General features: G+C 38.1%; 2 protein-coding genes across 6 annotated transcripts; one reads left to right on the top strand and one right to left on the bottom strand.

Annotated features, from left to right (window-relative positions):
- Positions 1-431: 431 nt before the first annotated feature.
- strn4 (striatin, calmodulin binding protein 4) lies at positions 432-21,498 on the bottom strand. 2 transcript variants are annotated; one of them, XM_026943430.3, is made up of 16 exons: positions 21,075-21,498; positions 17,167-17,270; positions 15,580-15,653; positions 15,299-15,377; positions 15,029-15,214; positions 14,553-14,724; positions 14,227-14,383; positions 13,463-13,575; positions 12,918-13,087; positions 11,399-11,446; positions 11,145-11,266; positions 8,056-8,223; positions 7,487-7,627; positions 6,415-6,513; positions 5,968-6,054; positions 432-3,878 (listed from the first exon to the last, which is right to left on the bottom strand). In XM_026943430.3, the coding sequence occupies exons 1-16, from the start codon at positions 21,339-21,341 to the stop codon at positions 3,709-3,711; spliced, it is 2,157 nt and encodes a 718-aa protein (XP_026799231.1). In that variant the 5' UTR covers positions 21,342-21,498; the 3' UTR covers positions 432-3,708. The 2 variants fall into 2 exon arrangements, with proteins under 2 accessions (XP_026799231.1, XP_026799230.1); XM_026943429.3 differs by having other exon boundaries at positions 12,918-13,093; positions 21,075-21,495.
- Positions 21,483-27,198, top strand: fkrp (fukutin related protein). Of its 4 annotated transcripts, none has more exons than XM_034310506.2 (3): positions 21,483-21,566; positions 22,468-22,573; positions 23,615-27,198. In XM_034310506.2, the coding sequence occupies exon 3, from the start codon at positions 24,171-24,173 to the stop codon at positions 25,761-25,763; it is 1,593 nt and encodes a 530-aa protein (XP_034166397.1). In that variant the 5' UTR covers positions 21,483-21,566; positions 22,468-22,573; positions 23,615-24,170; the 3' UTR covers positions 25,764-27,198. The 4 variants fall into 4 exon arrangements, with proteins under 4 accessions (XP_034166397.1, XP_026799384.1, XP_026799383.1 ...); XM_026943583.3 differs by lacking the exon at positions 21,483-21,566 and adding an exon at positions 21,891-21,987; XM_026943582.3 differs by lacking the exon at positions 21,483-21,566 and adding an exon at positions 21,929-22,255.

Raw genomic sequence — 27,198 nt, 5'->3', positions numbered from 1 at the left:
ATCTTGGTTTCATTTTTTACATCACAAAAACAATTTTAACAGGGTTGTGTAGACTTTTATATCCACTGTTCTTTCTCTTTTTTTTTTTTTGTTTGGACTGATCACTGAATTCAACTGCAAGTGACATTTGAATGAATTTATATGAATTTACTGCTGTTTAACATAAAGCATGCACTGGAGAGAACTGGTAGCTGTTTTAGAATTAAAAGCTATATGCAATGTTACTGGGTAAGGCTGTAAACATTTTGTTCAGGCTTAGAAGGATTTTGAATAGCCCGGCTCTAAAAATCTCCAAGTTTGTATATATTTCACAGACAGATGGATTAGCATTAATCTAATGTAATCCATATAATCTTCTGCATAGTCATATTTATATATTCTTTTTTCACATGTTCAACAAAAATATTAGAAACACACAAATACAATATTGCTGAATTGCACTCTATGTACAAAACCATCTTTATTTTTAATTTTTTTGTCCAAATAACAAACAAGAACTGCAAATTAAAAGAAAATTGGAAAGACAGGAAATATGTAATAGTTTAATTTGATAGAAGCTATAATGCAGTCTAAAAATATGTATAACAAAAAATAAATAAAATGCAGGCCTTGATCCCTTGGTGTTAAAGGATAATGTTTGAATGCAGCTTAATATGATGTACAAAATATCACACAGTGATAAATTGCCATAAACAATACCCATTAGACAGAAAGTCCTTTGATCTTGGCATTGGACTGACTTGCCTTTACATCCAGTTTTTAAGCTTTCCAACAGCTTTACATTGCATTGCAGGTTTTAAGCCTAGTAAAAAGGATTTGTTCACTTATGATACTACAATAATCCTATCAGTTATATTAAGGATGGTAATTCGTTTAAAGAAATGTAACTTAAAAAGTTGGCAAAAGCAGAGGTTTGTGCAATGGCAGCTGCTTTTAAAATATATATTCTGATTAATATATCCTAATAAACCTTCTCAATTATTGTAAAATCACTGGTTCAAACCTGCAGAAATAGGGGTGTAGGAAAACTTTATATGTAATCACACTGTCTATAGTCTATAGGATAAAATGTGGTGACAACAATTTCTTGTAACCATTTTCATTTACAAATGTAATGTGGCCTAAAGGTATCCATTAATTAGTGTTCTGTGATAAGATATCCCTTAAGAATTAATTTGTAAAACTAATTATTCTAAAGTTGTGCGCTTAATTAAGCAATGACTGGACAATTAACTTGCACTACAGTCACTAAAGGGATTATCATCATACTTCATTGTAACCACCGCAGTGGAGGTTGTAAAACACTTCACTTGGACAAACCTTGGAAGTGAGTATGTCTGAATTCTAGGATGGACAGAAATCTGAATAAACGCAATACATTTCTGATACAGTTGGTTTAAGTGAGAGTGAGTTACTGCATTCATTCTTTCATCTTTGCAGAGATTAACAACTAGCCTTCAGGATTTTCTCTTACACCAGTGAAATCAATTTAAAAGAATAAAATAGTAAACAAAACAATAATGAAGGCATCAAAAACATGACCTCTGACCTCTGCTGTCCACAGCTGTTCTAAAGACTAAAGCTACTAAAGTGGGTGATATTGAATTTTCAGGTCCTTCCATCATACGGTTTTCTCCATTATGCCATTGTCTATGAAGAGGAGGTAACTGCATGTGCTATACTTCACTTTCCTCAGAAGACTCTGTTCCTTTCCATGGCCCTTGGAGACCTTTTTGCATTTTTTTCCCCCTGGACTAATGGGAAGCACATGAATATCTTAACTTATTTATTATTTATAACTACAATTTATAACTTAACTATTACCAGATGTCTCACTCAGTGTTCCCCAAATTATAGGGCATAGTTAAACACACAAAACGCTGCTACAGAAAACCAAAGTTCTTATCCAACACATTGGCTGTTAAATGACTGTCTCTTATGATAGTGTTTAATAGACTGCATGATATTATAACCACAACAGAAAAGCCATATTCTCAAATAATGGTAGTTTTAAAATAATAGGGCTTAGCAGGGGGAAATCCTACTTGCAAAGTATTCACCTTCTTTACTTTCCTACATTCCTTTGTTCTACCTTCATATATGTCAACATTCACTCATTCATACCCCAGTGCATAAAAAAAGCAAAGCACACCAGCAAATTTTTGAAGTTCACTGGGCTGTTTTTCTGAAACCACTAAGCAATGGCAGGGAAAAATAATACTTCCAACATTTCCCTGATACTGAAGAATTTAGCACCAAAATTTGTGAGACAGTGGGCTGTGAACAGCACATACTAAGAATCTATCATAGTGCATATGAAAATGATTTCTTGTAGCTGCCCAGCCAACTCAGCACACATTCTCTGATTACAGATATAAAACCGTAAGTCTTTAACAAGCAGATTATTACTGAAAATTTGATCATAATGGACATGAGAGTATGGTGGTGAATTCAAATACACACACATGGATGAACTTGCGCACACACATACGATGGTATGTGGGTCTAATGCATGTACAACAGTCAGTTGATTGTGTGTTCTCATGAAGGTATGATTTCAATATACTAAACAGACTGAAAAAGAATGAAATATAGTAACTACTATCTCCATTCTACAGAACTTCAAAAACAAAAGGAAGCAATGGCATTATGGATATGGATTCCAGTGTCTATTACTCAGGCCATTCACCTTCTTTGTGTGCAGGTAATGTAAGTGTGGATTTAGGATGGTTTTGAATGCCACATTTCTGGCTAAGGAGTGAGGGTGAGGAAGGGAAAACACAGAGACACAATAGTGATACAACAACCAAAAGGTTATACAATATCCCACTAAGTCATTTAAACAATGCAACTAGATCTGAACCTTGCTTAAATCATGATAGTGATAGTGTTTAATAGATCATTTTTATCTATTTTAAGATTTTAACAGGTGTCAGTCATGGCATATAAATTAGTAGTGTGCCAAGGATATCCATACATCAGATCAGTGGTATGCACTCACAACATGTCATTCAGGTGAAAAGTGACTAATGTATGGCACATATCCATACACTAGGTGGCGGTATACACATAAAATATGCACCAAATAGGAGAGTAGAGTAGAAACAAGAGTTGCTGTTTTCCCCCATACCTATATTCAACTATTCAGTATTTCAACTGCTAATTGTTTAGAAATGGCTAGTTTTCACAATTTTCAACTTTTATGGTTTATTTGAGGTGAACTGTGGAACTGTATGCTTTTTGAGAGTATAAAATTATAAGCTCATTAATAGTCAATTTTTTTTTAATACTGAATTAACGAATTTAAGAATACTGTAATCAGTTTATCTAAACTCAGGATAAATTTTCCCTTCATATCTCACATTTGCAGTCATGTGAGGACATGTCAGAAGAAGTAAATGTTTAACCTTGTGTGTGTGTGTGTGTGTGTGTGTGTGTGTGTGTGTAAGCATGTGATTTAACGTTATGCAAGTCTAGCCAGAAATGACTGAATTAGAGCTATCAAGCTACCAGTGTCGGCCTGCAATTTTCATATTGGTGCATTACTGTTGCTACAGAGACAGGAAGAACATTTATAGTGTGTGATTAGTGTACTGCTTTTCAGGTTTGCCTGGGCTTGTTTACCAACCTCAGTGTTAAATGTTTAGGTTTGGGAAAACCCTATTTACACTACCCAATGATGGCTGAGAATTAGCTGTTATGAAATGGTCAAATGAAGATCTTGGCGAGGGAATCAGCTCCAGCACTGGCAATGAGGGGCTGTGAAGGGTGGAAAGCCACATCGTGGATGGCCTCATCATGTTTCTTCCTATGGGCTGTGATCTCCTGCACACATGTGCGATTATCCAGCATCCACAAGCGAACTGAGCAATCATGACCTGAGGTAAAGAGAGGGTGAGTATTTTTGTTAGAGATGACAGTGTATATTAGTCACAGAGAAATCTGGAAGATACAGAAGGTATGAGCAGCTTGTTCCTTTTAGCTATCACAACAGCTAAAAATATAGCTACAAGCAGCGACTGACCGGCAACACAGTTTAAGATATCTAATTATGAACATGGTGATATTTAATACTTTCAATGTCAAAAGGGGGCGCTATCGAGCCCCAGGGCCACGTCCGGGTCCAATCCTTGGCCAGACCCAGCACTTCTGATGTGTGTGCCAAGTTTAGTGAGTTTTAAAGCATGGCAAGTACCTCAAAAATGCAAAATATATGTGTATATACAGTTGTATGCAGTGATCGGTGGGTCCAAGCACCAAGGGTGCGGCAGTGTCAGTTGCATGACATCGTAACGTGGTATCAGTGAAGACAACCCATGGTAAATGTCATCTAAAAGCAATAAACTATTTTACATGAGTGTCACTTCCTGTTACTAAAAGGAGATGCTATGACTATGGTGAATTGTTAAAGGTATGAGGAACAGTACTTTAATAAACATATCAGTAACACAGCATGATGCACTAGGGAATAACTAAGAAAGACTTTCTGTTGTCATTGTTAATTAATTGTGTTGCGATGGCATTGCTGTTTAACACACATCAATAAAACAGAAACTTTGCATTTTTAATTTATTTTTGCATTTTTGTCAGTTTGCACTCACAACATTGAAGTGTGAGTGTGCTGCATTCCTGTGAATTTTATTATTCTTTTTAGATGAGACCAGTGGTGGCATTATGACAATAAATCACCAGTTTCATGTTTCATGTGTGACTACAGACCTTTTATTAACATACACGGCAAGACTTTGATGAAACACCTAGGAAGAATATTTTTAAAAAACTGTTTTATGGGTCTCAGTGTTGAAATGGTACTGCTATGACAATGAATCACTCATTTCATGTGTACAGGATTATTCCCTGTCGTTTAACAGACGTGAACGTGAACGTTCAACCACATCACACAATGTACAGTGGAATTATGCCACACTTTCTGTTTTTGTGGCATGACAGTTGCTCACATTGCCATGCCAACACATTTAAGATATCAAAAATTCCTTTTAGCATCAAAGATTACCATTATGATCAAATTTGGCATGGATCTGATGAGCCATCTATGAGAATTAAAAAATTGTTTTATAAGCCACACTTGCTGTTGCCAGTGGGTGGCACTATGATAACGATATGCCTCATCGTTGAACATACAGTATATGTGAATTTTGGGCCACATCACACAATCTGCAGTGGAATTATGCCTCACTTCCTGTTGCAAGGCATGACATGTTAATTGATTGCATTCCCAGGGCAGTTTGAGATAGCAATTTAACATCATGGATATTTTCCCACCATTCTGCCCAAATTAGGTATGAATGTGATGAACCCTGTAGGAGGAGTATTTAAAAGATTAGTTTATAAGACCCACTTCCTCTTTCCAGTTGGTGGCACTAGGACAATGAATCACTATTTGCATGTACATGTGATTATGCCTCATCACTGAACATACCTGTGAATTTTGCGCACATCACGCAGTGTACACTGAATTAAGTTTCACTTCCTGTTTGTGTGGCATGGCATGTTGATTGAGTGAATCAATATGCCAACGCCGCTTTCTGTTGGCCATTAGAGGACCTATGACAGTGACTTACTATATTGCATGTCTGTTTGACTCTACTCTATCATTTAATATATCTGAAGTTTATGCCACCTTGCATAATGTACTGTGGATTTATGCCATGCTCCCTGATTACATGACATGACATTAATTGATACTCTCACCATGGCAATACGAATAATAATACTCATCATGCCAAAAACAATAGTGTCCTTCACACCTGACCAAGCGAAGAAAATATATCAGGGCTCATTTAGAAGAGGTTCACAGAGGTTCAGCCTTTTTGTGTGATTATATGCAGTTTTTAAAAATATGTTTATATTTTGAACTTCACATTTTCATTTAAGTTACTACTTTAAGCTGTCAGTGATGCTAGCAGTCTAAAATGTGTAAAGAAGGAAGTATTTTTTTATACTCACTGCCAGAGATGAGGTAACTGCCTTTAGGGTCAGTGGTAAGGCAGGTGACTGCATCTAGATGAGCCACCATGGAGTGAATTACTTTCCCTGTAGATAAATAGATAAGTAGGCAGAAAAGAAGGAAATAATAAATTACACATGATAGAAGGGAAGAATTGTAAGGAAGACAAAAAGAAATAATTTCTATACAGTTTAATATATTTGATTCCTCTTGTGGTTCTTTGATGTGGTGTACACATTTAACGGGGATTACTTAAACCCTATCTTCACATCTTGCTGTTTTGGATAAACAGGTGTGCAGCTAATTACACAGTAGAATTAAATGGCTTCTCTAGTCCATTCCCAAATGCAACAGGAACATTAATAGTATTAATAATAGTAGATGCCCCACAAAAATGCAATTAGCAATTAAGATACTCTTTTACATACCCACAAACACAAACATACCTGTCTTGTTGTCCATGAAGCGGATGGTACGGTTCTCGTGGGCAGTGATTGAGATTGGTTGGGATGGATGGCTGACCACACAGTTAATCAACTGATTGCCTGCAGAGTACAATAACCACATACAGATTATGTATGGCTAATGTGCAGCTCTATAATCCTATAGCATAATAGCTGGCTATTCAGGACATGGGATGAGATCATATTTTCTATCATTATCAAAGTACAGTTTTTAAAAAATATATTATGATTATCTTCAATAGAACACAACAGAACGCACTGCAACAACCAACAGCATATTTCACTAAAAACCAGTACCAGGTAAAGAGCACTGTGTTCACTATGAGCATATGGTACAAATAAAATTTAATTGGATTTAACAGGTAGAAACTGCTCTTCAGCCTGCTGGTTCTGGATTGAATGCTGCGGTACCGTCTGCCTATTTACCAGACTGCCATCAGACAGACGGTACCGCAGCATTCAATCCAGAACCAGCATGCTGAAGAACAGTTTCTACCTGCAGGCCATCAGGATCCTGAATAAACTCTAGTCCAGTCACCCAGTTACTCCTTCTTCCACTCTTTCACTCATGCCTCCACTACCTCCCACACACTGCTCACCTCACTGACAGATTAATCTCTTCACATGATTCTGTCACTATTTATTTTACTATTCTTTGCACTCTTGTCCCCCCCCCCCCCCCCCCCCCACACACACACACACACACAAAATACGTGTGTGTGTGTGTGTATGTATGTATATATTGTATTTGTAAATAATCTCTTTCCACCTCTTTATCTTCTGAGGTATATTTTTTATATTGCACAGCTGTAGAGAGCCTCACAAAAGCATTTCAATGTACAATTGTCACTGACATTTTGTGCAGATGACAAATAAACTTGAATTGAAATCACAGTTAAAAAATCAGTGACTAATTATAGGTATGAAGGCATCAGCCATCTTTTGAAACAGTTCTGCTCCTGAATTTTTGTTCATTTTTATTAAAAACCTGTCCCTTTCCTAGGGTCTGCAGAGTAGACGGAGTTAACCAATCGATTTAATTCATGCTGCTCACCATCCTTTGTCTGGGCCTCTAGAACCATGATGCTTTGCTCTGTGTTGAGGTCGTAGAGGACTGTCTCACCAGCGTCAAAGGACACAACAACCTGGGATGGGTCTACATTCCCAAATGCAATGGAAGTAGGAGTTCCATGTTCTGTGGTAGAGAAAGTCTTGTTTTTTGAGAGCTTGAGAACAAAAATATACAATGTTTACTCTGAAACTAGGATTTGTGTATCACATATACAGTATTTGTTCCTAGCATAAGAATTAATGTATGTATACATGTATGTATGTTTCTAGATAAATATTTGAAACTAGCTGCTGTTTGTGGGATGTTGGTAATATATTAATTCATGTTAATGTTAGAAATATACAATATATTGATTTTCATATTAAAAGAAATAAATGTACTCATGGAATACTTGCAAACACAAGAATAAGTTGCAGACATATAATAGGAATAACTAGGCATGAGACAGTAAGATGTACAAGTCAATTTAACAATTTCACATTCATTATCATCTGTCTTCTATTCAAGCACATTTATATTAGACAGCTAGGTAGCAGGGATAACACACCCACCTTTCTCTTTGTTGAAAACAGTTACACAGGGTGTGGAGCTCTGAGCATCCCAGATACGCACAGTGCCATCTGCTGAGCAGGAGGCCAGGCGTTTTAGATTGGATGAATACGCCAGATCCCACACTGAATCCTCATGTCCTAGTAACACAGCACTCTCAACACCTTGGTCTGTATTATATGTAAGGGGAGAAAAAACAGACACAAAAAAGTTCAAATTCTTATCCAGTCGATGGAATTAGTTTGATTAGGCAAACACTAATTAAAGGCATCCTTTACACGATTAACCTTTATACTAATGGGTCACTGACAAATAAGGATTTTAAATGGACAAATTTCAAAATATAAAAATCTAGCATTTATTTAGCAATTATTGAAATATTTGGAATGTCATGTACACATACAGTAAGGTACCTCAACATTTGGTCAGTGATAAATTAATATTATTAATGAATAATACATCATTAAAAATAATGAATATGAGTTCAAGGTGCAGACATTCAGCTTTAATCTGAGGGTATTTACATCCAAATCGGATGAATTGCATATGAATGACTGGCTGAAGTCTGGAACCCACAGCCATTGCCAGATGCTGGATTTCCACCCTGGTGATGCTCTGCCAGGCCTTTACTGCAGCTGTCTTCAGGGCCTTTTTGTTCTTGGGGTATTATGAAATCCATGCTCAGTTGGATTCAGGTCAGGTGATTGACTTGGCCATTGCAGAACATTCCACCACATTGCCTTAAAGTCTTGAGCTGTGTTCAAAGTATGTTTCGGGTAATTGTCCATCTGCACTGTGATGCACTGTCTAATGAGTTTTGAAGCATTTGGCTGAATCTGAGCAGAGAATATAGCCCTGTACACTTCAGAATTCATCCTGGTGGTTTTCTCACATCAATAAATACAAGGCAACCAGTTCCAGTAACAAGTTGATTTTTGTCACATCTGCTGAGCTCCAGAACTGTAATGGCTTTTTAGATTGTGTGTTTTTTTTTTTTTTTTGGCAAACTCTAATCTGGTCTTCCTGTTTTTGAGGCTTATCAGTGGTTTACATCTTGTGGTAAACCCTCGCTTTACTCTGGTGGTGGTTCTTGATCTGGACAACTGTTGTGAAGGTGTTTTTCTTCACCAGGGAAAGAATTCTTCTGTCATCCACCACATTTATTTTCCATGGTCTTCTGAGGTTTTGGTGTTCCTGAGCTCACCAGTATATTCTATCTTTTTGAGAATGTACCAAACAGTTTATTTGGCCACATATAATGTTTTTGCTGTCTCTCAGAAGGGTTTGTTTTGATTTTTCAGACTCATGATGGCTAGCCTCACTGGGAGTGACAGCACTTTTGATTTCATTTTGAGAGTTAACAGCAACAGATTGCAAATGCAAATGCCACACCCAAAGTCAACTCTAGAGCTTTTATCTGCTTACTTGTAATTAATGGGCCATGGTCTTAAAAATAATCATGCAGTGTGACAGAGATTTAATTTTGACAAAGTATTACAAGTACATATCATTAAAATGTTTACAATTATTACGAGAATTATTACATCTGTAGTAAAACATGCATGCATTATTTGACTTGTCATGAACTTATTTTTATGTACAGTAACTGTACTGTATTCCTTTTCAAACATTTTTTCAAACAGTTCTTGTTTTTTAACCTATAAATTGTAATGATTTTTACATTTTTTAATGATTTTATAAAATGTACAAGACTTGTACCCACTTGAGCATACTGTATCAGTGAGTAGTATTTCGGCCACATGTTCTATTTTTAATTTTAATTTAGTTATTGCCATTACTGGGAATACTATACGATGGGTGGTCACACCAATCCAGTTCTGAAATCTCAAAGACAAACATTTCATAAACTATTAACAATGAACTTTCTTTTAAAATGTTTTATAGAAAGTGTGTTAAAATGCTTTATACTTTACATGGATGGAGGTGTAAAGTCTAATATAGCCTTAGCTATCTTTTTTCTCTCCCTGTAACTACAGCCACTCCAAAGCTCCATTTGTTATTTGTTAGTGAATAACGTAAGAACTATAAATGCAAATGCTTTGCAGTTTGGGTCAGTAATGCAAAACACTTTTGAAATTATGCCAAATATGGCAAAATAAAAATAGAAAAGTATTTAGAGAAACAAACAAGTGTTAGAATTGCACTAATGGTCAGCACATGATATTGTAACTTTCCTAATAAATAAAAAAAGTCAGAGGTACTAGATATACACTATATGGCCAAAAGTATGTGGACACCTGACCATCACACCCATACGTGGGCCTTCCCCAAACTGTTTCCACAAAGTTGGAAGCATATAATTCTCTATAATGTCTTTGTATGCGGTAGCATTATGATTTCACTAGAACTAACAGGCTCAGCCCAAACCTGTTCTAGCAGGACAATGCCCCTTTGTACAAAGTGAGATCCATAAAGACATGGTTTGCTGATGGTGGTGTGGAAGAACTTGATCAACCTGCACAGAGCCCTGACCTCAACCCCACTGAACACCTTTGCGATGAATCAGTTTTTGAAATTGGTCATAATGGTCAGGTGTCCACATACTTTTGACCATATAGTGTATATCATGTCTTATTATTATATATTTAAAAAAAAAAATCTGAGTCAAAAAAGTCTGCATCACATCATCAATCCCCAGTACACCCAATGCTTAAACCCTCAACAGTGCAAAATGTCGAGATAAAGCTATAACAGGATATATGGATGAGGCATCTGTATTCGGCTAGTTGCTTATTGTATTTGAGCAGCATAAAAATGGTAGTATGTACATGTATACAACCTTGTCCTGAGATTGATCAGAGGTAACAGAGTACTGAAACCAAAATATGGGTGTATAATTTCCTGAAATTACAGTGTCTGTAGTGTACGAGTCCCTTTAAGTGAAATAATAATTAAATAATAATTTAAAAAATAATTAATAATAATTTTTCAAAAAAGCAATGTCTCAGCAGTTATTGATCAGGATGTTGAGAGTTTAAATTTCAGCTCTGCTACCTATGAGCAAACCTTACACTGCTTAAAATGTAAATGCAAAAGGATCTATGTGTTAGTAACCATGCTGTAGACTTGCCATAGTTGTCATAAGGATCCACATTAAGATCTGGACTTTTCCAACAACGTATGCTTCCATCCAGACCTCCACTGTAGCAGTACTTCCCTTCCTCACCCATGGCTAGAGAGAGGACTGCTCCACTACACACACACACACACACACACACCTTTTACTATAAATCTGAGAACCTCAAATTTAACGTAATTCAATCTGTCTTATTCCAACACTAATCAAACCTTGATCTGATACGTACAACTGAATCTAACACTCACCTATGTCCTCGGAAAGTGTAAATAGGTTCAACGTCAAGTGCTGCACTCCTGACAATAAGAAAAGATAAAAGATCAGTAAATATTAACAACCTTACAAGGTTTTTCTCAGATGAATTTTTTTGTTTGGCATATTGTCATAACCTTTTGTATAATTTTCCATTTGACACTGAAGTGTACCATATCTGAAATTCATTTTGCTTCTTTGTGAACAAAACTGACTTAATCTAATATTTTTATCAGTGGAATTATCACATGGATTAAATAAAGACTTTGCTGTTGGATTCCCTTATTGAATTTCAAGCAATTTATGCAATGCTATAGTAGCAGGACTCTAATAACAAGTGATCACACAGGTTTGTTGAAGATGGAGTGGGAGGACGCAGAGTGCCTGTGGCAGCAGACGCATGGTCTGTGAAGGAAGGGAGGAGTCCGGGAGAAGGAGTGAGTAATTTCAGGAATGATCGTGCACCTGTGGGTCATTAATGAGTGTGTGTGTCCGTCTGTCCATGCGCCAGCCGTCATTTACTGAAGGAAGCACTGAAAAGCCCCCCGGAAAAGAAAGAAAATACAAGAGAAAAGCAAGTCGCGCTTTCCAAAGTCTGCCTCCATGTCTTCATTTCTCTACCCACCTACCAAGGGTTCTACAGTGCCCTTGTCTGTGCTACCTTCTGGCTCTCCCATTTAGTTATGCTTTCATACAGTTGCCAAACGTTTACAAACACCTAGGGCAATGATATTCAATCTCAATTTTTCACAAATTCACACATTTCATGTTACCATACATTTCTTGTGGCAAGTCAATTAGGGCATGTACTCTGTTCATAAAACAACTTATTATAGACCGACTGATTTCAGCTTTAATTCACTATATCAGAATTCCAGTAGGTCAAATGTTTACACACAAGGTGACTGTCTCTTTAAACAGTCTGGAAAATTCCAGAAATTTATGTAATGATTTTTAGAAGCTTCTGATTGGCCAGCTGACATAATTAGGAGTTAATGGGAGTGTACTTGTGGCTGCCTCTAGCCACAGGTATGCTCCTATTTGCCTCTTTGCCCTTGATACCATGGGAAAATGAAAGCGACTCAGCCAGAGACTGATCACTGCCAAGTGTTCCACTGAGCGCTTCAGAAGATCCTTCATCCCTGCGGCAATCAAGCTGTACAACTCCTCTCTATAAGTGCTGGGACTTTCATGTGTCATAAGTAATACATGTTCAATTCATGTGCAATAAGGGACTTTCTTGTGCAATACAAATTTAGGTATATATATTTATAAAATAGGTATATATTTATTTTATTTTCCTCTTTCTTTCTTTCTTTCTTTTTGAGAGCAATTGTAACACGGCAAAGCAATTTCCCCCTGGGATTAATAAAGTTCTTTGAATCTTGATCTTGAATCTAATCACACAGAAAAAAATTATGGACCTCCACAAGTCCGGCTCCTCCTTAAGAGCAATTTCCAAACAACTGAAGGTACCATGAGCACAGACAATAGAAGTTAGGCGTGAGAGCTCACTTTTTTGATTGCATTGTCTTGTTCAGGTTCCAGAGCTTTAGTGTTCCATCCTCTGAAGCTGTCAACAGCACTGGCTGAGAAGGGTGAAAGGTCAGTGATCGGATAGCATCAAAGTGACTCCGGAGCGTAAAGCGTGGATTCCATGTCTTCTTAAACTCTTCCTGACTGTCCTGTTGCTAAGAAAGACATAGAGAGGATATAAAAAGTATACATACATGTTAAAATATAGGTTTCTGTGATATAAGATCAGATCTTTAATGTGATATAGCAACTGACAAAATTCAAGTGAAAAAACAAACAAATGTTTTAGGTGAAGAAAAGAAAAATTTCTTGATTTGGCAATTTTGTTCCACTCTTTCTTGCAAAAATGCTCCATATCCATCAAATTGAGAGTGGATCTCCTGTGCACAGCCCTCTTCAAGTCATTCCACAAGTTCTCGATAAGATTTAGACCTGGGTTCTGACTGGGTCATTCCAAAATGTTGATCTTCAGATGTCTAACAGAGGCCTGCAGGTTTTGTGCCACAATAGATATATACACTCACATCAATGGTGAAGTCATTAGCAACGGTAAGGTCAGCCAACTCGCCAAGATTTATGTCCCCTCCTCCAACTGTATCCAGTATGAAGACATCAGATGAGAAGCCCAGAGTGCATCCTGTAGTGCAAAACAAAAAAGGAACATTACAAAAAAATAAGAAAACAAAACAGAAATAACAAAGAAAACTTTGAAATATTGTGCTCCAGAAGGTTATGCCTTTGCATCATACTGTAAGTGATGGCATGAATTAAGCAGCTTTAAGTGCAGGATGGTTTACTTGTTTATTTGATTATGTTCATTTTAGTTTTACCCATATCCATATGATCACGATGACTTGCACATTGTCACTATGACCTAAACATGTTATTCTGAGAATATGTTTTATGACTTTTTTGTATGAAGCAGCTCTAAGAAGGCACCCTCCTATTTTGTCCTTCAAGCTCTCCTCCTATGCTTAGGAAAAGGTTTTTCTGATATGAGGGGGTGATAACATGTGGACTTGTACCTGTAGATGCTTGTATTTAAGCTGTGTATTTTTAGAGACACATCAGATCAGAACTGACTAAATCAGAGAAGATACCAAGCATACTCCAGAGACACAGAAACCATCAATGATCATACCATTATTGCATATCACTTTCCCTTGTTTATTTCATTTTTTGTGTGCACTTAATACATTTCCTATACTTCTACAACTTTGCTGGTCTCTTGGTTCTTGATTCTGATTTCTGAAAGATTTACAAGAGTCTTGTATCATAGTTTCCATACCTAGCTCACGGCCATCTCCCGAAATGCATGCCTCCCCAGCCCCCTCGCCCTCTTCTCCTGAACCCAGGAAATCAAATTCGCTAAGGGCGTCTTCTGAATCATCCTCATCTTCTTCATCCTCAGGGTCTAGACCTGTGGTTATGGGCTCTCCAAAAATCTGAGCAAAAACACAAAATATCTAATTATGGCTAAAAGGAGTTTTTATTGGATGCTTTTGTACGTTATTAAGCATAAGAATACAGTGTGTGTATGTGTGTGTATATATATATATATATATATATATATATATATACAATCTTGGTGTATGTGCTCTTGTCACTTCTAACCTTGCCTCTGGATTTCTTGTTTTTATGTGGTCCATCAATGCAATCTGTGGCTATTCCCTGGAAATCATCATCTTCATCACTGTCATCTTCATCATCACAGCTACGCAGGAAAGGAATTTTATCCAGTACTGACCTGCCAGTGTGCTCTATAGAACCTTCTTTTCCAGCATTTCTGCAATTTACATAACAATGACAAGAAGTACTCAATTGCTATTTCTGCACTGGAAGATAGACATAACCATGCCAATAATGCAAAACGGCTCATTCCAATTTGAAGCCTTTGTCTATCCATGTACATGAAACTTTACTTGCTGGTATCTTACAGCTATTTTTGGATTAAAAGTTCTCATAGGCAAAGATCATCTGTAGAAAAGTCCTTTAAAGCCTAGAGTCTAGGCTTATCCTGGATCTAGGAAATTGCCTTTGGAGACCACCATGTAATATCTTCACCATGAAGATATTTCTCTTTCTCTCACCTTTTGATCTGCTCCTCTATCTGGCGTACAAGTAGGGAGTCTCCTCCACCATGGGGCTTGGGTTCTGGGGAAGGATCATGTGGCAGAGGCCCATTTACCTCCGGGCTACAGCGACCCAACAGAGACTTGACTCGTTTAGATCGCATGTTCAGTATAGTGTCAGAATAACCCACCTCTTCCAGGTACCTGCATATTACACTCACATTCTTAGCTGCTCAAAAAAATAATTTGCGTTGCCTCTTATTGACACTGTAAAGAGAGATTACTGACTTGCGCAACAACTGTCGGCCCTCCTTCCATGCCACTTGATTGGTTGTCTCATTCTCAAATTCTCCTTGACCATTGGGAACTACATAACAAGGATAATGTCAATCCCACAGGTTATGATAATACAATATAAGAGTAAGAAATAATAAGCAATAGTAGAGTGCAACACTAAAATACACAGAATATATAACACTATATATATATATTTATATAATATAAAATCAATCGCTGATAAAAGCTGGATATATTAGAGTTCTTGTATAGTTTTTAGAGAGAAGTTTTACTTGGTTCATTCTTAGTCTCTGGTTTCTTCTCCGGGCTCTGATCAGTGCCAGTCTTCAATTTCTGATATTTGGCCCTAAGGATACAAAACCAATATGGAAATGGAATGTAGTTCTAACCACAATGTTACATCATCATCACAAATACTACTGTTATTACAAAAATAACCACAGCACATAGTATGGATTTTAATCTAAGTATTCAAATATCAGGCACATTACATAGATCTGTACCTTGAAATTATTAATAACTACGAGAACTCTGATAGAGGCTAATCATGATTATCATCACTGCAATGTGAAAAATATCAGGGACCCCCGAGGTATGGTTCCTATACCCCTAGCAGTGCTGAATCATGTAAATGAACATTACACACTCAATCAATTGCTGAAAATATTTGCCTTTCCCATAGCAAAAAATCATTCTTGTAAACAAAAAATTGTACTTTCTCAGAAAAAACATATTGCCGAACTGTTTTTACTAGCTCTTGGTCTTTGGACACGCTATCGTTGCCTGCATGTAAAAGCCCCAAAAGCCCCTCTATGCATGTTGATCTGCAAATCAGATAATGCATATACAAAAAAAAGATTACATTACTTTCTTGGCTCTGCGCATTCGAGCTCATACATACACAAGGGAAGTTACTATCTGCCAAGTGTGCTTGGCTGCCCAATGGCGTCGCATGACCAGCAGTTTAATAGAGATGCAGTGGAAGAGCTGCACATCGGAGGACGCATATGTTAACTGGTAGGTGTCATGTAATAGGGAAGAACTAGCGAATAGGTGGGAAATGGCATGACAGAAAATGGTTAAAAATCCAAAAATAAAGAAATAAATTTTTTTTATGCTTAAACTTTTTCTCTCTGCAAGTGTTCAGTGAATTCATATTATAGTACAATTGGCCCTCCACATTCATGGGTTTAACGTTCAAGAATTTATTTTAGAATATATTATTTGCAAGTTTGCAAATTTTAGTAAATGATAAATGCATAAAATATATGTATTATTAATCTATTTATCATTTACTACCATAAACTTATACACAAATTTATTATAAAAAGTTAAAGTTTCAGTGAGCTAAAGAACTGTGGACTACGCACTATGTTTGGGGACGCCACGCTCTTTGTCTCGGTACAAGCCAGCCTCACCCACCTGTTTTGTCTCTCAGTGTGCAGTGAATCTCGCATTTCTCTCAACTTTTTGCATCTTTAAAGAGCAATAAATTATCAACTATAATCATGGGTTATAAACGTTAATATTTTTACTGCTATCTACATACTGTACGTGTTGCCTCTTTCTCTATGTGTGTATGTCTGTTAGCCTACACTGCTGATACTTTATAAATACTGTTTTAGTACAGTGTATTGTTTTACTTTTTTTGTGTGTTAAATATGGGGCCTACAGATATTTGTGGCTTTTCCACATTCGCTGGGCTTAGGGGCACGGGGGCCGACTGTATATATTAATATTTGTTCATCTTTATGAAGGGCCAATAATCCTGGAGCTCTGTGCGCAAACCTGGCCATGAATTCCATCTGTGAAGGCGAGTCTTTTATGCAGCTGTATGAGTAATGTTAACCTGAGCTCACCTTTCTTGTTTAAGGGCATACTCTAGCATTTTGATCCGCCTCACCAGATCTTGCTTCATGCTCTCCTGCCCTTTCCTCTCTCCTTGCAGAAATGCCACCTGTGCCTGAAATCAGAAAAGACAATGTAAAAGAAATAGAATACGAATATGAAAACAAAATCACAATTCTTAGGTCTTAGTTCCCTAGTCCACCCAATACTGGGTGATATTAAAATAACACATTTTCTTGATTACCATAAGAGTATTTTAATAATAATAATAATAATAATAATAATAATAATAATAATAATAATAATCAATCACTGAAAAACTGCATGCACAATGGCACCTCTTCTAAAGGTTGCACCAGTGTTTATTCAGAGCACACAGAACAAGCTTCAAAGGCTCAATTTGCTGATTTGTTACTGTCTACTTCCTGGATTCTTCAGCTCTGCCCTGTCCACACCAAGCAACCACAAGTACAAAGTGTCTAGTTTGTTTTCATCTGTTCTCTGGTTATTGCTCTTTCATTTATTCATTCATTCATTGTCAGTAACTGCTTTATCCTGGTCAGGATCATGGTGAATATGAAGCCTATTCCGGGAATATGTGCAAGTGGTTGGAATACACACTAGACGGGATGTTAGACCATTGCAGCGTTATTAGTCTTGTTAGTGCCTATTGCAGGCACGCAGAGAGGCATGAAATCCAAGCAGCAAGAGCTCAACTGAACTGTGTGTAACTTGAAAGGTACGATAGCACTGAAAAGCGCTCTGGGGAAAAGCGATCTGTGGGGTATGGTTGCTGCAGCCACCAGACCTTAACCCAACTGAGCAGCATTTCACATACTGAAGAGGAGACTGAAGGGAGAAACCCCCAAAACAAACAACTGAAAGAAGCTGCGTTACAAGCCTGGAAAAGCAACACAAAAGAAGAATGCAACAGTTCGGTCATGTCAGTGGATCGCCAGCTTTATGCAGTAATTGCAAGCAAAGGACATGCAACCAAATATTAAGCATTATTTACTTTAAGACTCTCTATTCCCCAAAAGTGCCATGTTCTAAGTTGTTTAACACGTCTAGATGTAAATATCAGGAAATGAAAGCTGAAATTCTGATCTCTTATCACATATTCATCTTTTGAGCTCAAACACAATTGTCTTCAGTGTAAAGCAAAAAAAAAGATTGGCTTTGCCTTTCCAATACCTTCAGAGGAGACTGTATAAAAGGGTAGAAATTATAAAGTAAAGAAGTAGTAAAGGTTTGAGCTTTTGTCATTATAAATACACTCGTCTCCCACCTGAGAAAACCGAGCATTGGCCAAGTTTGAAATGTGGAACAATAAAACAGGGTAAATTCAGGTATACTGGGACATCAGGTAAATTGGGACAGTTAAACTTGGCCGCATTTATTTTCTGACCTGATAATTGAAAGTCAAACGTTTGTTACTAAACTAAAATGGCATATCAACACTGTGAATCAGGTTAATTGGGACAGTCTTAAAATTAAAGCTGCACAATTCTTCAAATCACAATCATGACTTTGATCCTGTGCAATTGCATAACAGCTAAAGAGTGTGATTTAACTTATTTAATGTATATAGATGCATTACAACCTATTCTCTGTCTTGTACGTAATCTACTCATGCTCCACACACATGTAGGGCTCATAATAAAAGATGACCAATCAGAATCTGTTTACGCAGCGTGTGCTGTGCATGATCATATGGCTATCAAGTGTGAACCAATTTGAAGTGTTAGCTAGCAAAGCAACAAGCCGACACTGAATTGGTACCAAAAAAAATGTGATGTCTGTCGTTTGGCAATATTTCAGATTTCAGTTAAGCAACGCTGATCTGAAAGAGGTACTGTGCAAAATATGCAAGCTCAAAAGTTGCCACATCATGTGGCAACACAACTAATTTGCTCTAACATGTAGAACAGTACAAAAAACAGTATGACGAATGTATGATGGCAACGAAATCCCAGTCTATAGAGACAGTCGCAAGCCCGCCTGTAGGCGAGACAAAACAAACAATAATCACAGTCATGTTTTGGCAACCATAATGCTGTCTGACAAGACTTCAACGAGATATAAAGAAATCACCAGTTTGGCATGAGAGACATGGTGCCTCTTTATACGGTGGGCAAACTGAGATTTAAAAATATGTATATATACATATATATATATATATATATATCCGCAAACTGCACCAGTGCCGGTTACCTATGAACTGAAAAGCTGCCTTCAAAAGTAGCAAAGCTTAATCATTAGACTAGGTTCCAGTGCTTTGGACATAGCCTTTATCTTGCCATTGGAGAGTTATTTGTAAAAATTAAATGAAAAAAGTACACTTTTCGGTCATTTGTGGATGTTCCTTGATTTCCCTGAACTAAGCAAGCAGAATTATGATACTGTATGTTTATTATATTGCAATCTCAAATCATAATATTTTACACAATAAATGCAATATGACTGCAATATCATGCAGCCATAATTAAAGTACAATTTAAGTGGAGAGAGGAAAATTGAAGGTTATAATGGGAGCGTGAAACACTCCACAACAGTGGTTAAATGGTGCATTGATGGATTTTATGTACATTATATGGTGTTTTTATGAAGAATCTTAAGCAGGGAAATAAAGCTGATGGGGAAATATAGTACATTATTTAGGTCTTACTAATTAGGATGCATAGATTTTTACTTAGTGCACTGTGCTCATATAATTTTGATGTTGATGTTTATGTCTTTTAAAATCCTGTGTTTTGCTGCTAATGCAAGAAATAAATTATAAAATGTGGCTTTCCTTTTAGTGAGGGTTTTCTACATCCTCTTATTTTTGTCATTCCATTAAGAAATGAATTACAGAATTATGACAACATTTAGAAATAATGTATCAGAGAAGCAACTGTTTTGGATGTTTTAGGTAAGTTACTGAGTTCTTTGCACATGTTCAGCCTACTATACATGTTAGTCATGTGACCTACTAATAATAAGCCACGTGCAGGACAACAAGCATATATCATAAAGGTCAAATGAAGTGGACAGACGTCCTTCAACAACAATATTTAACAGACAAACATCTGGAAATCTTATCCCACATAAAGAAGAACAATTAGGGGATTTGACCGTTTCGTTTTATTGTGTTTTTTGTTTTGTTATATGTATATACAGGGATGTGCAAAGAGACTTTTGTACAAAGATTCTGTAATAAATATTCCCTTCATTCTTCACTACCAGGTTGAGTGTTTTTAAATGGTTAATTAATACTGTGATATCGTAATAACCATGTTATTCTGAAAGCTTAAATTTTCAAACTATAACACCTCTTAAACAATGAGAAAACTGTTTAAATTACACACTCTTAAAAGAACAGCAATGGTTTAAGGTGATGAGCATAAAAGCACACACTGGAATGCATATAATTAAGTCTCTGCTGAATTTAATTTATAATATCGCAGTAAATTTGCCATGGGCTGGTATCCCATCCACGGTGTATTCCCACATGGGCTCTGGATCCACCGAACACTGGCAGGATAAAGTGATTAATAAGATTAATGAATGAAAATAGTAATAAGTGGCGCTTAATATTCAAGACAGTGTAATAATGTTACTATTATGTTACTAAAATGTTACTACTAAAAATGTTCGATTAAATATCAAATAACTGTGTGAATAGCAGTAACAGGGTTGATTACATGTGAAGAAACATATAATATCTGTATAATATACAGGTGCCTGGAACGGGACAGTGTTTTTACCCCCAGGTCAAAAAGGCATCCATTCGGGATAATGGCTCTTTATATAAATAGTTCAAATTTGTAATCGGAACAATTCGGATTGAGCAAATTTAACGCATGTAAACATAAAGCAGTGTCAGACTGCCCCACTAGCACACAGCAGAAGAAGATAACATGGAAACTGAAGTTACCCTAAGTTCATCTCTCTCGGCTTCCCATCGACATTTTTCTGCCTGAAAACGACCCCATTCATACTGGATAAAATGTAAAATCCCCGGCAGCGACAGGCCTACTGCCTCCCCGTCCTGCTGCTCCCGGGGATGGAAGGATGCGGGCGCGGGCCCGGCTGCGCTCGCTGTTACACACACGCTCGGCCCATTCGGATTACGACCAGTACCACTGCCCACATGGCTCTGATTTGTTCCGCCGCCAACTCCACCGGATAAGTCCGCGTCCATTATAGTGTACACGCTGTCGCCAAAGCAAACAGGTAGAAATCAAAGGAAAACAAAGGGCAGATATACCCCGTCACTAACGCCCGTCCAAAGCCGTCTCCATTCTTTCTCAAATAGAGGCTTTGCGAAATAGTGATCCTCGGCATGTTCCTCTGCTGCGCGCTGCAGATGGACACTAGGCGCTGCGCAGCGTTACAGAGAAACAGCGCTTTTAAACTCCTTTAAACTGTGAGGATGAAAAGCATTTACTTCAGACAGTTCTTTAAAACACATTTCTCTGGAGATTTTTACGCTGTTTTTATACTGAATGGGAAAAATAGCGGGTTAAATGTAGGTCAAGTTCCATGTCCAAGTAAGAAACATAATATTTAGTAATATTAATTTTTTTTTTTTAATCTGTTTTTCGCTAATAGGCCCTCTGCAAATTTATAAAATCAGACTAAATGAACACTGCTTGGTCCGTTTATTCGTTGTTATTATTTGCTGTATTTGTTTAAATGTCAGTGAAAGTGCCAGAGCAACCGTCTGAGGGAGCAGCACATAAACACTCCAGACTGGACCGCAGCCATGACAGCGCACGTCATCAAGCTGCTTCCTGCCAGATTGTGATATCCGCTGAGATTCCGCTGCTGAACAACAAACGGATACAGTTTAGTACAGTTTAATGATAGGGACATGGTACTTAGGTGTAAATTTGTGTTAGTTTTCACGTTTACCAGCGTATATGTAGTGTTAGTTTATCACAATAATTCGTAACGATTAGTGATTTATTGACCATATATTAGTTCGTGCATTCGTTATATTCTTTAACACTTCAATATAGAGGCTGAAAAGAAGGAAATCCTTCGATAATTTGGAGCGTGCATGTTTTTGTTTGTTTGTTTGTTTTGTTTTTACCTTGCCTGAATGTTATAAAGGTACAGTTCAGCGTGTTCTTAATAACAGCCTACGCGACGCTGATGGAGATTCTATCAGAGTGAAATGAAGCACCTAGGCTAGAGATTAGAAATGCATTAATTAATGGTTTATTGTCACTGAGAGGAATGTCTAAATATCGCCAATATTTACCTTATCAGATTTGTCCTGAAATGTCAATGGCCATACTCTCACTCACTTTACTGTTGTTTAGGTGGCAGCTGTGGCAGGGATTAATATTAGACACCGTTGCTGAAAAATACAGCTTGGTGTGACCAGCTGCCAAAACACAGGCCAGTCTAGCTGGTCTTTACCAGCTGGTAAGTTATTTTTCCTGCTTCCTTATTACTTGAAAAAAAAAAAAAAAACTACCAATAAATGTTTGAGATTTTCTAATTGTGCTACGGTTTTCTTAAAAAGTTTGCACAATGTTGCATTAGTAGCTGTATTTCAGAAACTATTTCCTTTTTATCAACACTTGACCAGCACTTCTATCAGTTTGCCTGACTCGGTCTGTGTTTGTGCTATCTGGCCATCTGACTATGTGGACACCTGACAATCACACCCATTCATGAGCCTTCCCCAAACTGTTGCCACAAAGTTGGAAGCACACAATTGTGTAGAATGTCTGGAGCATTTTGTTTTATTGGAACTAAAAGCCCAAAATCTGTTCTAGCATGACAATGCCCGTATGCACAAAGCAAGCTCCATAAAGACATGATCTGCCAAGGCCCTGTGGAAGAACTCGAGTGACCTGCACAGAGCTTTGACTTCAACTGAACACTTTTAGGATGAACTGGAATGTGGACTGCACACCAGGCCTCCTCGCCCAACATCAGTGCCCAACCTCACCAATGCTCTTGTAGCTGAATGCAGACAAATCTCCACAGCCATGTTCCAAAATCCAGTGGAAAGCTTTCCCTGAAGAGTGGAGGCTCTTATAGCAGCAAAGAGGGGTCCAACTCTGGAGTGGGATGTTCAACAAGCACATATGGGTGTGATGGCCAGGTGTCCACATACTTTTGGCCATATGGTGTATGTTGAATTTTGTACAATACTTTGGCTGTTGTTGCTTACTCATTTTAGGTATAACAGTACTTTGCTACCTGACATTAGTTTTGTGATGTTTTGGTCAGTATACTTGCATATATGGTATACATATTTCATTATACATACGTCCTAGATGCTGCAGTGACTAGACAATTAATACTAGATTTCAGTGTATTATGCCTATATTAATCTTTTGACAAAGTTCTTGGTTTACTGTACTTGGAAATGTTTGGATTTTTATGTGATATAACTCATTCATTACAATGATTGTCTTTAAAAGTAATAATGTGGCTTATTTATTTGTTTTCCAGTGATTACAATAGATATCTCAGGATGAGCTGAAGCTAAAGGGAATCAGAAACCCCAAATCACCTCTTCAGAAGGACTTCAGTAGGGCCAAACATGCCTCACTGTGCTCAATGAAGATGTTTTCATGGGCCCAGTTTTGCAGGCTCAGTATCTCAAATTCCCCTCAATATTTTGCTGCCTTGCTATCCATACTGGATAACTTGTAAGATACCAGGTGGTGTCTTACCAGATGGTGTCCTGCTATTCTTGTTGCTGGGAGCATTACCCCAGCTGCACTCACTGTTGCAAGCACTATCTTTGGCCCATTCAGATTTTGCTAAGCTTCATTGCCTGCAAGCATCTAATGTGGTCTGCCTCCATTATAGTGTGCAAGCTGTCACCAGAGCAGGGGGAATATTTCACACAAAAAAACAATAGGCTATCCCATTACTAGTACTCAAAAATAAATTTCTTTTCTGTATGTGTAGCCATTCAAACAGTAGCAATGCCAAAAACATAATTCTCAGATTGTTTCTACTTTGATAGATTACAAACCTACATTGAGCCTTTGTAGTAATTATGCGAATCAGTTTCTGCCAGGCCCTGCTAACAGGAGCCATTGTGCTGAACTTGGTGATCCTGTATTATATATCCCAAGCCCAGCAACAGATGAAGGAGAAACGCCGCATGCAGGGGAAAGGCTTAAAAAATGCCTTCCAATCAGTGTCAGGCCTGGGAGGTTCAGGGAGCATAGTGGCAAGGGGTATGACAAGAGACAACAAAGTAGGAGGCCTAGAGGGTATGCACAATCCTCATCTGACTGTTATCCTACATGAGTTTGAAGACTTTGAGAACTATGTAGGAGATGTGGCCCAGTCCTTCCTGCACCACATGCCAGAACTATGTTTCCTGGTAGTAGCAGATACCCTGCCTTACCCACCTCTGAAACTGCCTGAGAATGCCCATTTACTGGTGCTGTCCCCGAGCCCAGAAAAGCCTCCTCAAACACATCGTCCAGAAAACCATGTGCAATCCGAGTTTGTGCTGCTTGTGCCCGATGGTGTTGAATTAGAGCATTGGCGGCAACTTGAGAGGCTTGTTCAAGAGTTGAAGGCTGAAGGAGATGGCCCAGTGCGCCTGGTTGCTGCTCCAGTGCTGACCCGTGCTGCAGTCCAGTGCCTGCACTTGCAAGTGAACCTCAAGGAATGGACAGCTACATACTCCCTTGGGGCATCTGGGAGTGGTGGCAGTATGTGCACTGCTTTGTATGGTGATGCTGTAGTTCTTATTCGAACTAAGGACCTTTTCAACCTATCAGTCCCACTTGCACGCCCCCTGCTGTCTGCACTGTTTATTCAGACTGCGCTTAGAGGATGGAAGGTAAAGCTTCTGGAGGGACCTTCATTTACTGCCAGCCACAGGCCCCTCTTTAGCTCTGCACACAACCAGTGGAAGGCAGACTATCATCTCAAGGAGGCTACCAGCCAACTAATGAAAAGCTTTGGCCTTAAACGGTTGGTATGGCCTGATGGAAGGGACCAGTGGTTTGGCTGCAGCAAGGAGACATCACGATGCTTTGGCACAGTGCATGATGACACACCAGAGTACCTCTATTTGGAGCGATGGACCCCACCCTGCTGCTTGCGTGCCCTGAGGGAAACTGCAAAACATGTCATCAATATTCTGGAGAGTTCTGGTGTGCGCTACTGGTTGGAAGGGGGTAGTCTTTTAGGAGCAGCCAGACATCAAGATATTATACCTTGGGACTATGATGTTGATCTGGGTATCTACCTGGATGATGTGCCCAATTGTGAATACCTTAAGAACCTAGATTCAGGGTCACTGGTAGATGCCAATGGTTATGTATGGGAGCGGGCAGTAGAGGGAGACTTCTACCGTATTCAGTATAGTGAGGCCAATCATCTGCATGTGGATCTATGGCCTTTCTATGCTCGTAATGGAGTTATGACCAAGGACACGTGGACTGACCACAAGCAGGATGTGGAGTTTCCTGAGCACTTCCTGCAGCCACTGGTGCCCATGCCATTTGCTGGCATCACTGCTTATGGACCCAACAACCACCGTGCCTTCCTGGAGCTCAAGTTTGGGGAAGGGGTAATTGAGAACCCTCAGTATCCTAATCCGATCAAGAAAAGTCTGACTAGTTACTAGGAGGTCATATACAGTCCCCTCCGATAGTATTGGAACGCCAGTTCTATTGTTTTTTGTATACATTGAAGACATTTGGGTTTGAGAACAAAAGATAAATATAAGACAATTCATCAGACTTTCAGCTTTCATTGTCTTCACCCAAAACACACTGCAAAAAGGACTTCATCAGGGAAAAAAGTGGAAGGTTTTAGACTGGCCAAGTCAATCACCAGACCTTAACCCAATTGAGTCATTGCATGACGAAGTTCCTCCTAATTGGATTGGATGAGAATGTTTCTGTAGACTTCTGAAATGATTCTGCTGCTACCATCATGAGTTCCATCATCAATAAAGATTAGTGAGTCCGTTCCAGAAGCAGCCATGCAAGCCCAAGCTGTGACACTACCTCCACCGTGCTTGTCCCATGAGCTCCTATGTTTTGGATAATGAGCAGATCCTTTCTTTAGCCAGACTTTGGCCTTTCCATCACTTTGGTAGAGGTTAATGTGGCTCATCTCTGTATTTCATTGTGAATTCCAATCTGGCCTTCTGACTCTTACTGCTGATGAATGGTTAGCATCTTGTGGTATGGCCTCTATATTTCTGCTCTTGAAGTCTTCAAGCAGTCTTCATAGGCAAAACCCAGGGCTCAAACCAAGAGTAGAAATTCAGAGCTATTAATTGTTAAAACAGTCAATCTAATACGACACACCTGGGCAACAAGAAACACCTGTCAGTCACATGTTCCAATGTATTTTGATCACTTGAAAAATGGGTGGGTTCAAACAAAAGGTGCCATTTTCTAAATTGTTAGGCATCTAGATGCAAATATGAGGAAATGAAAGTTGATCTATCATCTCATATCGATCTTTTTTCAATTTAATTATCTCTTTTCAAGTTAATATCTAGAGATTTGCACACTGCATGTTAGTCATCAGTGTCTTAAATCAAAGAAGACAGTTTGGCCTTTAAACATATTGTTGAATTCCTTGTGAACATTTATATTATGTGAACAAATAGTATTTAAAATGTAATTTAAAAAGCACAAATGCATGTAATTGCTTGTTTACAGTGTCAAGCTGTATGTCAGAGTCCATTTTTCACATTTAGAATTTTTTCTCTTTTTTTCAGTAATGGCTATCTTGCTGGGGAAAAAAGACCCACTAATTACTGAGTTACTGGGTTACTGAGACTTGGCTAGTGTCCATACACCAGAATTATGTGCTCATACTTGTTTCCCACTGATAAAAAGAAGAAAACTTCTCCCTTTTCCAATGTGCAATTTTTTGTACAGTGTGCAATCTCAAATCCAGACGTCTTCAATGTATAGCAAAAACAATAGAATTGGGCTTGCCGTTGCAGTTTTTTTGGAGGAGACTGTCTGTGTTTGTGTGTGTGTTATGTTAATGTCTATATTATAAAGAACAGTAAACTGTAATAAACTAATCAAAGTCGA

This window comes from Pangasianodon hypophthalmus, chromosome 14 (genome assembly GCF_027358585.1).
Source record: "Pangasianodon hypophthalmus isolate fPanHyp1 chromosome 14, fPanHyp1.pri, whole genome shotgun sequence".
NCBI classification, from domain to species: domain Eukaryota; kingdom Metazoa; phylum Chordata; class Actinopteri; order Siluriformes; family Pangasiidae; genus Pangasianodon; species Pangasianodon hypophthalmus.
The sequence above is the reverse complement of the archived record's forward strand: the minus strand, read 5'-3'. Positions and strand labels throughout refer to the sequence as shown.

Excerpts from the sequence above, each read along its gene's own strand:
- strn4 (XM_026943429.3), bottom strand. The coding sequence starts at position 21,341 with ATGGACGCGGACTTATCCGGTGGAGTTGGCGGCGGAACAAATCAGAGC. Across the intron at positions 14,725-15,028 it reads ATAGAGGAGCAGATCAAAAG|AAATGCTGGAAAAGAAGGTT; the intron begins GTGAGAGAAAGA and ends TGTAAATTGCAG. Across the intron at positions 13,094-13,462 it reads CTAATGACTTCACCATTGAT|CAACAGGACAGTCAGGAAGA; the intron begins GTGAGTGTATAT and ends TGTCTTTCTTAG.
- fkrp (XM_034310506.2), top strand. The coding sequence starts at position 24,171 with ATGCGAATCAGTTTCTGCCAGGCCCTGCTAACAGGAGCCATTGTGCTG.